The 14,308-nt window shown below is 41.8% G+C and overlaps 1 protein-coding gene across 1 annotated transcript in view; it reads right to left on the bottom strand.

Moving 5' to 3' along the window:
- Positions 1-13,796, bottom strand: part of DCLK3 (doublecortin like kinase 3) — a 33,063-nt gene extending 19,267 nt beyond the window's left edge. Inside the window, exon 1 of the mRNA XM_075745485.1 lies at positions 13,594-13,796. Within this exon, the coding sequence (XP_075601600.1) occupies positions 13,594-13,663 (70 nt within the window). The 5' untranslated portion in view covers positions 13,664-13,796. The remainder of the gene's footprint in view (positions 1-13,593) is intronic.
- Positions 13,797-14,308: the final 512 nt, after the last annotated feature.

Raw genomic sequence — 14,308 nt, 5'->3', positions numbered from 1 at the left:
GAATGCTATTAAAAAAATAATAATATTGGAAACAAATAGATACTTCTCCTAACTCCTCCCATCTTCCAGAAATCCTCAAAAAAAAATGGGGCTACTTGTGCTTGAATTGCATCCAGATTGTTTAGCATCCTGTTATGAATCTACCTACCATGAACTCACTCAATTCCTTTCTGAACCCAATTATAATTTTGGCCTCTGTAAACCCTGTGGCAACAAGTTCCACAATTGCACTGCATGAAGTAAAAGAAATTAAATATTTCTGGTTTAAAATTGGTACCAGGTGGCTATGTGTGTGCAACCTTATATTCTTATAAATAATTATCTCCTCTCCGTTTTCCCTGGACCGTTTGATTTAGTTTCTAGACTTCTATAATAAATTAAGTATCACAGAATCATAGAATGGTTTGGGTTGGAAGGGACCTTAAAGATCATCTAGTCCAACCCCCCCTGCCATGGGCAGGGACACCCTCCACTAGACCAGGTTGCCCAAAGCCCCATCCAACCTGGCTTTGAATGCTTCCAGGGAGGGGACAACCACAGTTTCTCTGGGCAACCTGCTCCCAGGTACCTCAACACTCTCACAGGAAAGAATTTCTTCCTATCTAATCTAAAACTACCCTCTTTCTGTTCAAAGCCATTACCCCTTGTTCTGTCACGAAATGCACTTGTAAACAGTCCCTCACCAGTAAGTAAGATTCTTTTAAAAAGGTATTAACTTTGCAGCAATTTTATAGTGCATTTAATAGTAATGTAATTTTATTTTTTTCCCTTAAAGAAAGGTCATCTTAGTTTTGTTTGATAATTGAAGTCCTAGTTTTCCAGTATTTTGGTTTGACTTTTTTATTATAAAAATGATGTAAAAATCACATAAAGTCCTGAATATCCTCTGGGACATTAACAATTACCCTCCAATATTTCATCTTAGAACACCAATGAAAGAAAACTGCATCATTTGTTATGTGTAATTCTGAAAAGAAAAAACTGAAAACATAATACATGCTTATGATAAGTCAAGCTATAACATAATTCACTGTCTATAAACACAACAATAAGCTAAGAATAAATATGTCCCCTTAAAGTACTCCGATTTCTTGTACTTATTAAGACAAAAACTTGATTACAATGCAATTCTTTTCAGCCTCAAGAAATAAACTTTCAGAACAAGATCACAGAGTGCTTCCAATTCCATTTAATAGTCTTGTGGTTCAGTTGGGAACAAACATTCAATGTGTATGAACTAACAGGATCAAGCCAAAAGAAAGCAGCCAGAATGATTACTGAACAATTACGAGGAAATTCCCATACACAAATGGCTTATCTCCCAGAAAATCCCACCCATTTTCGTACATTACATAGTCACAGTGTAGTGGGAAAATCCACAAAGGAAAATCAGCGCATGTGCATTCCTCTTGGTGCTAGGGTTAACAGACACATGTTCAAGAGTTCTGGCAAGCTTAAACCTACTACATATTTGTTTTCAACTGCTGAAAAGCCATTTTCAGTATTTCAAGCTATGTGTCCTTTTCATCAAGTCACAATAGAGTGAAGAGGAAATATGCCTCCTCACCTACGATAACAAAACAAAAGGGAAAACTACAAGAAGTGTTGCAGCATTCACTCACTCTGCCTCAAAAACAGTGGATCCAAAATGCCAGGAGTTGAGTGGGGAAAACACACGAGGAGACACTGCTACAGACCTCCACTTTGCTGTTGGCTTTGTTCGATGTACGACGATGGACACTGCTTAGTCGTAATGCTCTCGCTAGCTAAGTGCTGTGTGCCCCCCAGCGTGCCCCTTAACTCTTGGCTTCATTTTCTTCCTCTGCCAACTGAGATAGATACTTCTCCAAATAAATATTAGAAGGAAACCCAGCTGCCAGCATGCTCATTGAAGACATAAGCATTATATAAGAGCTACGTGTGACTAATGCTGGTGGTTGTACAAGTTATTTCTGTCTTCATTCTGCTTTTTAAGGATGATCTCTTGTTGATCAAAAGATGACTACATATGTGCTAGTGATTTTTCAACAATCAGATATTTACATTCCACCCAGAATACAAACTGCTGTGAATGAGGAGGAAAAAAAAATAAAGAAATTCAGATGTAATAATAGTTCTCTGAAATCTAAATCAACCCCAGAACACGTTGGTTACCAGGAACTGCCGAAGCTCTGAATTTAATCAACATTTCCAGATTCTTGTGTACCCACTGTCATCAAAGCATTAGCTTGCTTATGGGAACAGTGCGTGACATTTTTACTGCTTAAATCTTAGTACAACATAAAAACAATGCTGCACTAATAATGACTTTTCCCACAGATTATGTTTCTCCCAGCTATGCTGCTATTATCACACCTTTCTACAAACCGTTCATTTTAAGTGCCTGGCTGCACTGTTGATTGTTTCAATTACCCAAACATCAATAATGCTTCTTTTCTTCACTAAATCAGCTAACCTTTAAACAGAAACCAAGTTTATTTTTTAATTCTATAACTAATGGAATAAAAACGGTTTTATGTAATTATTAAGAACAACCCAGGAATGTGTTTTTGTGCTTAAGCAGTTTAAACTGGCTTAATTCCTAGCCAAAACCAGTTTGACACAAGCCACAAGTTAATATATAATAATTTTAAGAATAATATTACATATTTTTCTAAGATGAAAAGGGAAGTTACATGAATGCTTAAATCAACGCATAAAGGAACGTCCTAATGCCTTCTGAGAAAAGGAGAAGCGTCAAATTTTGTCAAAGTGGTGGTCACAATGACTAATCCATATATTACATAAAATAAAAAAAAAAAATTAAATTGCCCGTTACAACTATTTCAGTCATAATTTCTGTTATTTTCCAGTTATGTTGTATTTAACTGACAGACATGAAGCAAGCCTCAATCTGTCAGGAGAATGCACACACTTAAAGCAGTAACAAGCATCTCCAGAAAGCCTTCAAAGGTCACACACATACACAAATCCTGTAGCTACAATTTATATTGCTTCAAAATCTTGTTTCCATATTTATATACAAGTGGGAGAGGGAGGAAGAGGGAAGTGGGATCAGAAACACACTTCGATGAGTCTGAGTACTGGCAAATTACACATCAGAGAATAAAATGTGGTTTTTTTTCCTTTACTGTCTTACTGAGAGCTAATCGTTATCAAATATGCATATTTCTTATAAATGTTAATATGGATGCATGCATGCATCTGTCTATTTTTATCTGAATACACATCTATCTGTATATGCTTGTGTATCAACAAGTATCAACATATAGGGTAATACAAAAGATTAAGAGGGCAGAAAACCGCAGGGGAGCAGCACAGCCGAGGAGGGTGATGAGACTGTTGCTGTGGAAGGGCAGGGGTAAGGCAGCATGCCTGGTCAAGGGCACCACGCGTGCCACCCATGCTGCGCACGTGGGCACAGACAAAAGAAAACTGGGACTTGCAGAGCGATACAGAGCTCCAGATGATCAAGACATGATGGTGTTACAGGATAAATGATCACAGCAAGTCCCTAGAGAAGCAGGGAGGATGGGACAAGCAGGGATTTGGGGCCTTGAACAGGTAGTAGGAACAAGAAGTTTAGCACCTACTGACCAGAGCACAAGTGCTGCAGGGAGCACGGCTTCTGAGGTTCATTTTCAAAAGCCAATTCACAAACCATTTGTGATAGTCACAGTCAATCTCATTATGGGGGGGAAGGCATAGTGAGGAAATTCCTCTAGAAGACCTTTTGTTGTGGGATTTTGGCTCATACTCTGGACCTGGAGTAAATTAAAGTGAATTCAGAAGACTTAAGCTCTGAATAAGGTGTGTATACAAAGCTTCAACCAATCTATATCATAATGAATTGCCTGGCTACACCCCCTCCAACAGTAGAGTAACAGGGTTTACCAGAGGTCACCTATTCTTGCAATTAAAAATATATTGCTGCCATTTGTCCTTCAAAACTTATCCCTTCCCTTGACCAGTCTATAAGTTTTTGTTCATTAATTAAAATATTTCCACTCATCTTGCATTCCTTCTTGGCTCTTCTGCTTGAGATCACAGTTTCAGTAATTAACTGAATGGTTTATCCAGCAGCTAATTCTGCTATCAAGTCACAGGTTGCAGTGGAATTAATTTTTTACAAGGAGTATTACTACACGATTTAAAACAGAAGGCAACACCGAAATAGGATCTAGTTATGGCATTGGTTTCTGTGAATAAGATGGTGTTATTTAAGCCCTGCAATTTCTTTAGAGGGCCTTGGATCAATATGAAAGCTCCACTTACAAAAGCAACCGTGAAAACTCCCCAAAACATTAGCAGTATTCCTCATGCAAGCAAAGTTGCACATGACAGAAATTGTGTATCTGGGACTTGTTATGATATATTGGTCCCAATATAGCATAAACAAAATACTGTTTCAAATAGGAATGGAAAGAACAGCAATAAAAATGTCTATTTTTTCCTTAAGTCCCAGCAATTCCTGCTGAGAGCATGCAAAACAAAGACCAAAAAAAAAAAAAAAATAATCTTAATTGGAACTGAAAACATTTAATTCATGTCAAAGCATCAACAAGTATATTGAAGTACTTGAGGGTGAAGAATGTCTCTGGTCTTTAACTCAGAGCAGCCAAGTATGTAGTTCACACAGGTTATATGTGCATCAGCAGAGGGTTCCAGGATGCAATCTGAGTCCTCTAGAAGTCCTCTAGAAGTCCTCCTTGATCTCCTTTTCTTGCTGTAAATTATTAAATGTTGCAACTTTCAGGGGTAGTGCACACTGTTAGTGCCCAAGACTGAAGAAGCAGTATGACAAGTCTCAATGTACTGAAGTAGTTACAGGGAAACAAAATACCATCACAGGCATCCTTTTACAGCAAGTAAATTTTACATAGGCATTACTTACAGCCCTACTGTTGGAAACACTATTGGTGATTTTTTCTCTGAAGAGACATAGCTGTAGCACCCTTTCTTTCCTTTCCTCCCACTCATCCATGCATCCCCACCATGCTTCACAGCATTTTAGGGTAGAGATTTTGAGACAGGACTGGTGGCTATTTCAGCAACAACGAAAGGCAGTCACACTGTGTCAGTTTTGTCCAGATAAAATCCTGAGTAGAAAAAGAAAGTTAAATTTCACGAGGGCTGTATTGAGCCAGTGTCAAGCATAGCAGGACAGTCCCTGCTAGTTCCAGCCTGAGCAACTCCAAAGGCTCAGAGGTATGGTGGACCTTGAGGACCCCAGCATGCTTCAAGCCAAGCTGCAAAAATGTCTTTTCCCCTGCAATAGCTACTTCAGTAACTGCTAGAGTAGGCTCAAGCAACGGAACTGAGAAGACAGTTTGTCTCTCCATCCTCTTGGCGATCCCATGGTGGTCCTCTGTGTAGAAGATGTTTAATTCAGACAAAAGCAGCCAAAGCAGATCACAAAGGAAAGGAACATCTGAAAATGGGGCACTCAGCGGTATTATGCAAGCCATTTTGCTGGGAGGTCTGTGTCCTGCTGCTTTCAAAAACCCCACCAGCTATGAGGGAGAGTAATGTTAATAAGAAAAAGTCAAAGTTGAACAGTCAAATCAAAAGCTTGGGATGGAGTCAAGGTAGCTGGGCTTCTCACATGGAGACTGAGAGTCAATAAGGGAAACCAATGAGATTGGAAATGTCTTGTCAGAAAGGAGACTGGAATAAAACAGGGAGCACAGGAATTTTGCTACCAAAGGAAGCTAAGACTATAGACAAGCATGTACGAAGACAGAAAAACAGGAAGAGGAAGGGGGGTCACTCTGTCCTCCCATGTGTTATGGAAAACAAATTGGCCCAGCAAAGAGACAGGATTAGAAATTTCTTATAAAATAGGGTATGGCAAAAGGATTAAAAGTGGAAGCTGATCGGGGAAATGCCAAGGAGAGACACAATGCAGTAGGAGCTGGAACTTGCAGGAAGATAAGAGGAGGGCTGGGAGTAGGAGAGGGAACTGGAAGGGGCATTGCTCTTCTGGTATCACCATCCAGAAGCCAGCCAGTATGTAGCAGGGCTAGACCTTGAAACTGAAAAAGGAAACCTAGTGGAGAACTGGACTGTGAGAATAAGAGAAAAGAAATTATAAAAGAGACTGGAACAGACTGCAGGGAATGGAACAAATAGGGCCATAGTTAGACACTGTCTGATAACAATTCCTATGAACCTTGATACTGGCTGATAGCAATTTCTATGAACTGTGCTGGCACAGTGGAAGCAGATGGAGACTATAATAGGGAAGCAGTAAAATGTGAGGGTGAGAATAAGAGCAGGTCGGGAAGTCAGGTTGGATGCTGAGCTCGGGCAAAGGTACAGGATTGGGAGCGAGCAACAGAACTGTCTTCATGTGGTCTAATCCTTTGCAGTTCTTCATAAAAGACATCTACCTGCTTTTGCTGTCACCGTATTAGTTTACCTTGATTTATTATTTTTTTTAAAGATAAAAAAAAGTTTTTCCTTTTTTTTTTTTAGGAAAAACTACATGCACACAGATGACTACATTGAGAGAACATTACCAAGGTCATCATTAAGACAGAGCAAAATTAAAGTTGTCAGTATGACTTGAATTGACCTCCTCCTTGCATACAAAAGAAGTGGATACAGTTTTTTCCTATGTCTACGCCAGGGTACAGTGGATCCTCTTCTACAAATAAACTGGAATCAGGACTGTGCCATAAAAAAAAAAATCTGTTGTCCATCGAGACCTTAACCTCTGTAATTAAAAGAGCTGAAAAGTGTGTAGTGAGAGCACACAGGAAGAATAGTTTCTCTGCGTAAGGCAGTGCAGCCCAAAGAACTGGATTTTCTCTCAAACAATCCCATAGAGTTTCAAGGCAATTGACTTAATCTAGATTTCTCAGAGAGGATTACATTCTGGTGGCCAAAATAATATCCTGAGACCTGATCCACAAACCTGGTCAGTGCTCACAGCTGCAAGAGAATATACTGGAAGAGGTACTTTAGACAAAAGGTAATATAATACAACACATAGATAATGCTAAGTCATCCCAAAATTCAGGACCTGGGCATCTCAAGTTGCATTCTTCCCCAAATTAAAGTAATTTTTACTTCATTTTTTTGCACCTTGACTACCACTGAACGCAATTCATGCCCTCTCTTTACAGGTATTGCAGAGATGCTAATTCATGTTTGTTGCTGTAGCAATAACCATGACAGAAAAAGCCCACAAGTTAATGAGCCTGTATTAACAGCAGGGTTCAAAAAGCATGCAGTGAAAGGCACAAACAGCCGGAGTAAACAGCAAGTAGATGTTCATTAGGTAAGCTTTGTCCATCATATGCACTGATGGAGCCAGAGACCCTAAGGGGAAAAAAAGCAGTATCTGATAGTCTAATTAATGTTTACATATTAGTGCACAAGAACAGGGGTTGGGGGACAGTACTGCTAATCAATAGTCATAAAGGCTTGACTTTGTAACCTGAATAATGTTAGATTATAAGTACCTGGCCTCATAGAAATACATTTTTTTTAATACATTGAACAAATTGTATATGTTCAGAATACATCTGATGATAAGGCAGTTATAAAATATACTATGAAATAAAATATTAATGTAAATCATATGGTATTACAACCATGGTTTACTAAACCAAATAATATAAGCACAATCTAAGTATTTTTAGAAGACCAAAGGATATTTTGTCCAATTACATTAAAAAATTAACTCATCATAGTATTTGTATTAATTCTTACCTGCATTAGCTACAGGTGCAGAAGAAAAACAAAACCATATTACAAATACCGTTTATCAGCTGGACTCTTTCAAGAACAGTTTTAATACTGTCACAATGAAAAAAAAAGGGGGGGGATCAGTTTAATTATTATAACATCATTTCTGTTATCCTAATGGACATTTCCAGTCATGCCAGCACATCCATGTCCAATTTGCACTAGTGTAATGGAGATCAACCGCTCACCCAGTCTAACCCAATTTGTAGAAAACTAAAATCACTCAGCAGCTCAGGTAGTATTCTAAGTTCACCAAAGCAAAACTAATTTGGGTTTATTGACAAAAAAGAAAAAAAAAATCAACAGAATAATATCTCTATGTCATAAATATACAGGTTTAGCCCTAAAGAATCCTATAAAATTAGTATGATGGGATTTCAAGTTCATTATCTTTCCCAATATTACATCAAGCATGCTTACATTTGCATGCAATATTATCTTTCCTTTAACTGTCAGCCCTGCAAACTCAGCTGTGTGTCAAGTTGGGTTCCTTCTGTCCCACATGTCTCCAACAGAACTAGTTTCTCACGGCCAAATATGTCTGGTCCCATTAAGTGAGTGCCGAAGTGTCAGCTGCAAGGAAAGAGAACGTCCTTAGTGTCTACTCCTAGAGTGCAAGAGTATGGGAGACACACACCCTTGTACCCACTCCCTGCCCTCATGACAGCAGGCAAGAAAACCGCCAAAATTTTGCATCATAGACCATGTCTTCAACATATCTGCTTTTTATTTTAAGAATAAACATCCATTATGTCATGCAAACTGGAAACTAGACATCTCCAAATCTTTCAGTCCCATAAGCACCCACTCTCATTCTTCTCCAGTCTTTCACTCTAGAAAGACAGAAGGGATTCTACTCCCTTCTCCCTACCCATTTCTCTCACTCCCTTTTCACTGCCAGTTTTGGGACATAGACCTCTGAGTTTACGGGAGATCCTAGAGGGCAAAGAGTACCAGAACAGCTATAAAGCAAGGCAGATGTTGTAGCAAAGGAGTTCCTAATATGGGAAGACTGTCTGGAAGGACAGGCTGGGTGGCAAACCTTGCTGCTGGCTGGACTTCAGCCGAGGGAGGGATCCTGAGGGATGCCCACACTGGATCTCTTGCTATGGCTAGATGAGCTCTGGATTTTTCCATTCTGAGGATGGATGGTGCCTCTGTGTCACCCCCAGCCCCAGTGTGGGTTCCATCCTGCAGTGAAATGCACGTAGGAGGAAATGCAGCAACATGTGACCATATTTACTGTATGAGAACCATGAGGGATAAATGACATTTAGCAGCCACCTTTCCTTCCTTCTCCTCAAAGAAGATAAACTCAGGGTTTTCCTTGCCTCTTCCCCCTCCCGCCCCTGCCTTCTCCTTCACTAAATGTTCAGAGCCCCTTTGCAGCCTGCCCTGGCCCTCTCCTGTCCAACTCCCCTCAGGATGGAGCAGTAGGGACCAGACTGCTGCAGGGCATCCTGGTTTGCTCTTCTGGCATTATGCTTCCTTTTCCAACCTGGCAACAATGGTTGGGCAAAAATTACCGTCCCAGGTGCTCACCTCCTTCCCCTGCAGGCTCACAGCCACCCCACTGTACAGTTTAAGATTTTCTAAATCAAGCCATTTGTAATTAAAAAAATAAAATATTTACAGCAAACACAGATGGCTACTGCCATGTGTTAGTGTTAAACTGAGCTGAATCACCCCCAGAGCAGCAGATGAAGGTAAAGATTTCATGTAGTCTGGTAATGAGTCACAAGTCCCATCATTTTTAACTTTTTTTTTTTTTTTTAAGAGCAGAACCCCACTTTCATTATCTTCTTTCTGACATTTTAAGGGTAGCAAATTAAAAAGCGAGCATAAAGAAAGCCCTTTAAAAAAGTATACAGATGCATAATCTGTAAAGACTAAGTGAAATGTAAGACTGCACGTGAAATGAATCAGTGCCTTTGGAGGTGTGAGGCTCAGTTTAAGTTGTTACCTTGCATAAAACCAAAAAAAGAATATTATGAAACTGCTCATTTATTTAATTTCTTTCAAAGATGACAGGCTGTGTATTTTATTGGGAACAGCCAGGGCTGCTTTCTGCAGTTTGACAGCTTTAGTGCCCCTTTAACCAGGAAAGTGAGCTCTGCAGTCCAGGACCTTCCATCAAGAATCTTTCAGGAGAGGGACAGAACTGACAGAGGGAAACAAAACCATCTTACACAACTGTGATATTTGCCAGGATCCATCTGGCAAAGCCCTCTGTGTGTTTCTGAAGGCTCAGTGTACAGGGGGTTTCACTTCCACGTTCATGCTCTTGACTCCTGAACTACCATATATTTCAAATTAATTATTCATGTTTCATCACAAAGTAAGCTTTCACTGCTTTTTAATCCTGTTAGCCAATGTTGCCTCAGTCAAAGGAGGAGGATTCTGTTTCTTCTTGTGGGAGATTTTATTTGCATTGCTTCCTAAATCTCGACTTGATGACTAATCGGTTGCAACTGAGCAAACCCAGTGAAAATAAAGAGAGCTTGCAGAGGTGTCACTGAGGCTTCCAGATCCTTTATTACCAATAACCTTGTTGTATAACTAAAGGAAAGACCCAGTTAGAGTCTGATTCTCCATCTGGTTTGCAGAAAGGGCAATTACCCAAAAGTTTTCTTTGTAATTTTACCACATTTAAGAGGTTAACTCACATATAAATGTATAATTCCCAAGCACATTATTAGAGAACCTCTTTTTCACAAGAGACTTATATATTAAAGTCAACATTGCAAAATAAATTGTTTTGCAGAACTTAAGAAAATGGGTTTCCCAGGGAAAACTCTAAGCAAGCCAGTGCTAATTAGACTTAAAAGCATGATGACAAGCAGAAATATCAGGATTTTCACACCACCAGACATTTCTCAGCATTTTGATTAACTACATTATTTGGGGTGACAAGAAAACTAAAAAACTGGAGTATATGCATGGGCTAGCAGTACTGATTGAGCGGGAGATGGTGTTTTCAGAATGATTACTGAGAGCTGCTTCTAAGAATACACAACAAATAATTGTTTGGCATTCTTACAGAAATTAGATTGAGTAAACTATACTAGCAACAGAGGGAAGATGGTAAATGTGCCTGACTTTCATTTGCAGTGAAGGCAAACTACTGCTAGATAAGATGAACAGTTGGCAAGCATTACCAAAACTCCAAATTTGCATGAGATCCAATCAAGGCAGTAGCTCCATCTCCTTTTTTTCCATTGTTTCCAATATTTGGTGAACACTCCCATGCCCTGAAAGTGAGAAAAAACCTAGAAAATAGTATACTGTTAAGAAGAGTGTCACATTCACCTCTTTACTACTCCATTTTCAGCTCTGATCCAAGTTGCACTGAAGCTAATTAAAAGATTCACATTACCCTCAGTGAGAGCTGGATCAGATCTAACTGAGGCTGCTAAAGTCACCATAATGTTCTGATGCTAATTATATTTACAAGAAAATCTATATAACACTGATTTCAAATGTTGTTAAACGTTGAGGAATCATCAAGTCAAAGGAAAAGAGGAAAAGCAGTGACAGAAACCAACTCAATTCACCCAACAGCTATTGGAAGAGAAGGTAGGACCACCAGCTTCCCTGATTTCTACAAAACCATAGATGTCTTTCTGCAGAAAACAAACTAAACTAAGTAATCTTAGAAATGGGGAAATGAATCCCACACAACTTCCCTTAGTCACCACATGCTGAAAGTCCCTCAGATGCCAAAATTGTGAAGCTCTGCAGAACACGACTAGAAAAAGCAGCAGTGCAGACAGATACAAAGCATATAGTGACACTACCAGATAAAGAGACATTTAAAACTCAGGTTAGCATGCCCAAGGTAATTAACTTGAGTATAAAAAAAGAAAATAAAGGCAGGTAACTTCAGCACAACTCAAATTCAGAAGCTTGAACAGCTGCCAATATCTTGAATTAAAACTAAGTTATCTTTGCTGACAGTTTAAGTCCAATTAACCAATTCAGGTTAATGAACCACAGATGGAGATTTACCAGGAGGTAACTCTCAGCTGATGCATCCTAACATCCTACAAAAATTTTCATGGAAAGAGTCATGCCATTTCAGGAGATCCACACCCATTATACCAGAAGAAAGAGACTAACTCTACAGGATCACTTTTATCCAGAGCCGCAGGACAGCTTCCTGAGATACAAAATGCAGCCACCTCTCAAGAAGAGCATGACAGAGTTGCTATAATAACTGCACTTCTACTACATAAAGTAGCTGTAATACGCTTTGTAAGCTTGGTTTTGCATGCTGACTGCTTTGGGACTCTGTGCTGATTCTCAGTGTTTCAAAGAGTCAAACTTGCATTTAGACTGTATAAAAAAATACAGGAAGCATCAAAAGGAAAGAGACGGGCTAAAGAAAAAGGAGGCAAGGAGGTGGGAAGACAAACTTGCACGTCAACACGCATATAAGTACATTTTAATTTCTGTATAAAACTAGTAAAGAAAGCATGCATGATAAACTCTTAGGTTTGGTGATAAACTCTCAGATTATCCCTTCATGCAATATAGGTGGCAGTCTAAATGCTCAGAGGAAGAAGCCAGAATTTTGTTATACTGTTGCAAAGGGTTTGTTTGTTTTCATATGGGGTTGTTTCCAAACACAGTGTCTCACAACTTGAAAACTGTTCCATTAGATCAAACCAGTAGCCCATCCATCCGGTCTTGCTGACATTGCACAGTGAATGTTTCCTGAAGAAGGCAGAAAATAACACTGCGCAGTGAAAAGTTACAAAATAGTTTTCCTAACCTGTTCTGTTATTAAATAGGAGCAAACATAACCGATATAACTACAGAAGTCAGGGGATACAAGGGCACAATCAGCATTGTTCCCTAGAGAGGTTTGGCTACCACATGTCACAGCATCCCCATCCCACACAACAGCCCTCCCCACCCTTTCAGTCTGTGCCTGTAACCCGCCTAACTCCAGCTGTAGTAATTTCCCAGCTGAGGGAAAATTCACAACCCTTAAGTGTATTTTAACACACAGTTGTGCAACAGCTTAAAATCTTTACAAGCGTGCTATTTACTTCTTTTTGCAGAGCATCGGTGCTCTCTGAGCAGCCCATGAGCATTCATTCTGAGAGAACTAGACTTACATCGAAGATGAAAAGTAACTTGCACTTTTAATAGTCGATTTTTATTGCAATACAGATGACACTGTGCGTGCCTTTTGGCATAGCAAGACACTGACTTCACAGTCAGACTTCAAAGCCTGCTCTTGTCTCTCGTACAGCTACACAGGTGGTCTCTCAGCCTAGAAAAGGGGCAGACAGAGAGCCTGACCCCCACCCGGCACCCCTGTGGGAAGCAGCAGAGACTTGCTCTCCGTGTAGTAGTAGCCTCTTGTTACGCTTTCCAAAGGCTGAGCAACGAATTAGTTTCCACTGCGATACAGAGCGGGGATGGGGGGACTTCTCTTTAACCAAAAATACAAGGACTAGAAGGAGCAGGGTGGAATAATCACCCCAACTTCGCACCTTCGGGGATCCCCTCTTTTAAAAGCCTTCCTTCCCTCCCAAAGCCCTCTCCCTAATCCCACCGCCAAGCGGGAATCGCTCCTTCCTCTGTCCCTCTCAAACCCCCATTTCAAGCCCAAATGCCACCGAAAGCTCCCCCCGCTCACCGCAACCCCACAGGCACGCAAGGACCCGGGGAGGAAGTTTCGCCGCCGCCGGAGCCCCTCACGTCCCCCAGAGCCGGGGCGCGGCGCTCCCAGCTCACCCCCCTCCTCCTAAAATGACCCCCGCGACCGGCGAGCAGCGTGATGTGGCGCGGGGGCTGCCCCCCGGGTCGAGGGAAGAGGGCACTCACCCGGGCAGTGGCCGTAGGGGCAGCAGGAGCCCGCCACGGGGTGCAGCGGGGGCGGCGCGGCGGCCGGCATGGCGCGGAGGCTCGGTTGGGCTCGGGCCGGGCCGGGCCGGGCCGGGGGCTGCCCGCACCGCGCCCCACCGCACGCACAGTCTCTCCGCGCCGCCTCCCGGCTGCCAGGGCAGTGAGAGGGAGGGGACCCAGCGGGGAGGCGGTGCCGCGTAACGGTCACACCAGCGGTCACACCTCCGCACCCCTCCCGGCGCAGGCGGGCGGGGAGCGGTCCGCCCTCACGGCTTAGCCCCGCGGGATAGAGCCTCTCCGCCGCCATCTCCTCAGGCGGCACCCAGCCCCCGGGCCCGCTTCCCTAGGCGCCACAACCTCATCCCGTCTTTCCCCGGACTCCCCCCTCCTGTCAGCTCCAAGCGGGGACGTCGTGCTCGGCCCCAGCCACCGAGAAGTCCCCGTTCCCCCCCCTCAGCCTGACACCCACCCACCCGGCACGGGAATTTGTGATGTGGTGGGGCTTCAGGTGTCCCCATGGCTGTTCCCCGGGTGGCCGGACGCAAGGCCCAGCAGCAAGGCCGCTCAAGTGTGCAAATACTTTTGTCGTAGCCCCTTACACACCAAGTAGAATTGGTAAGTCATTTGATTTGGCTTGGATTAAAGAAAGACAAGCGCTAAGCGATGTAAATAACGCATACATTAGACACGTGAA

The sequence above is a fragment of the Balearica regulorum genome, chromosome 2 (assembly GCF_011004875.1).
Source record: "Balearica regulorum gibbericeps isolate bBalReg1 chromosome 2, bBalReg1.pri, whole genome shotgun sequence".
In the NCBI taxonomy this organism is placed as follows: Eukaryota; Metazoa; Chordata; class Aves; order Gruiformes; family Gruidae; genus Balearica; species Balearica regulorum.
Note: the sequence above shows the minus strand (reverse complement) of the source record. Positions and strands in the feature narration are given on the sequence as shown.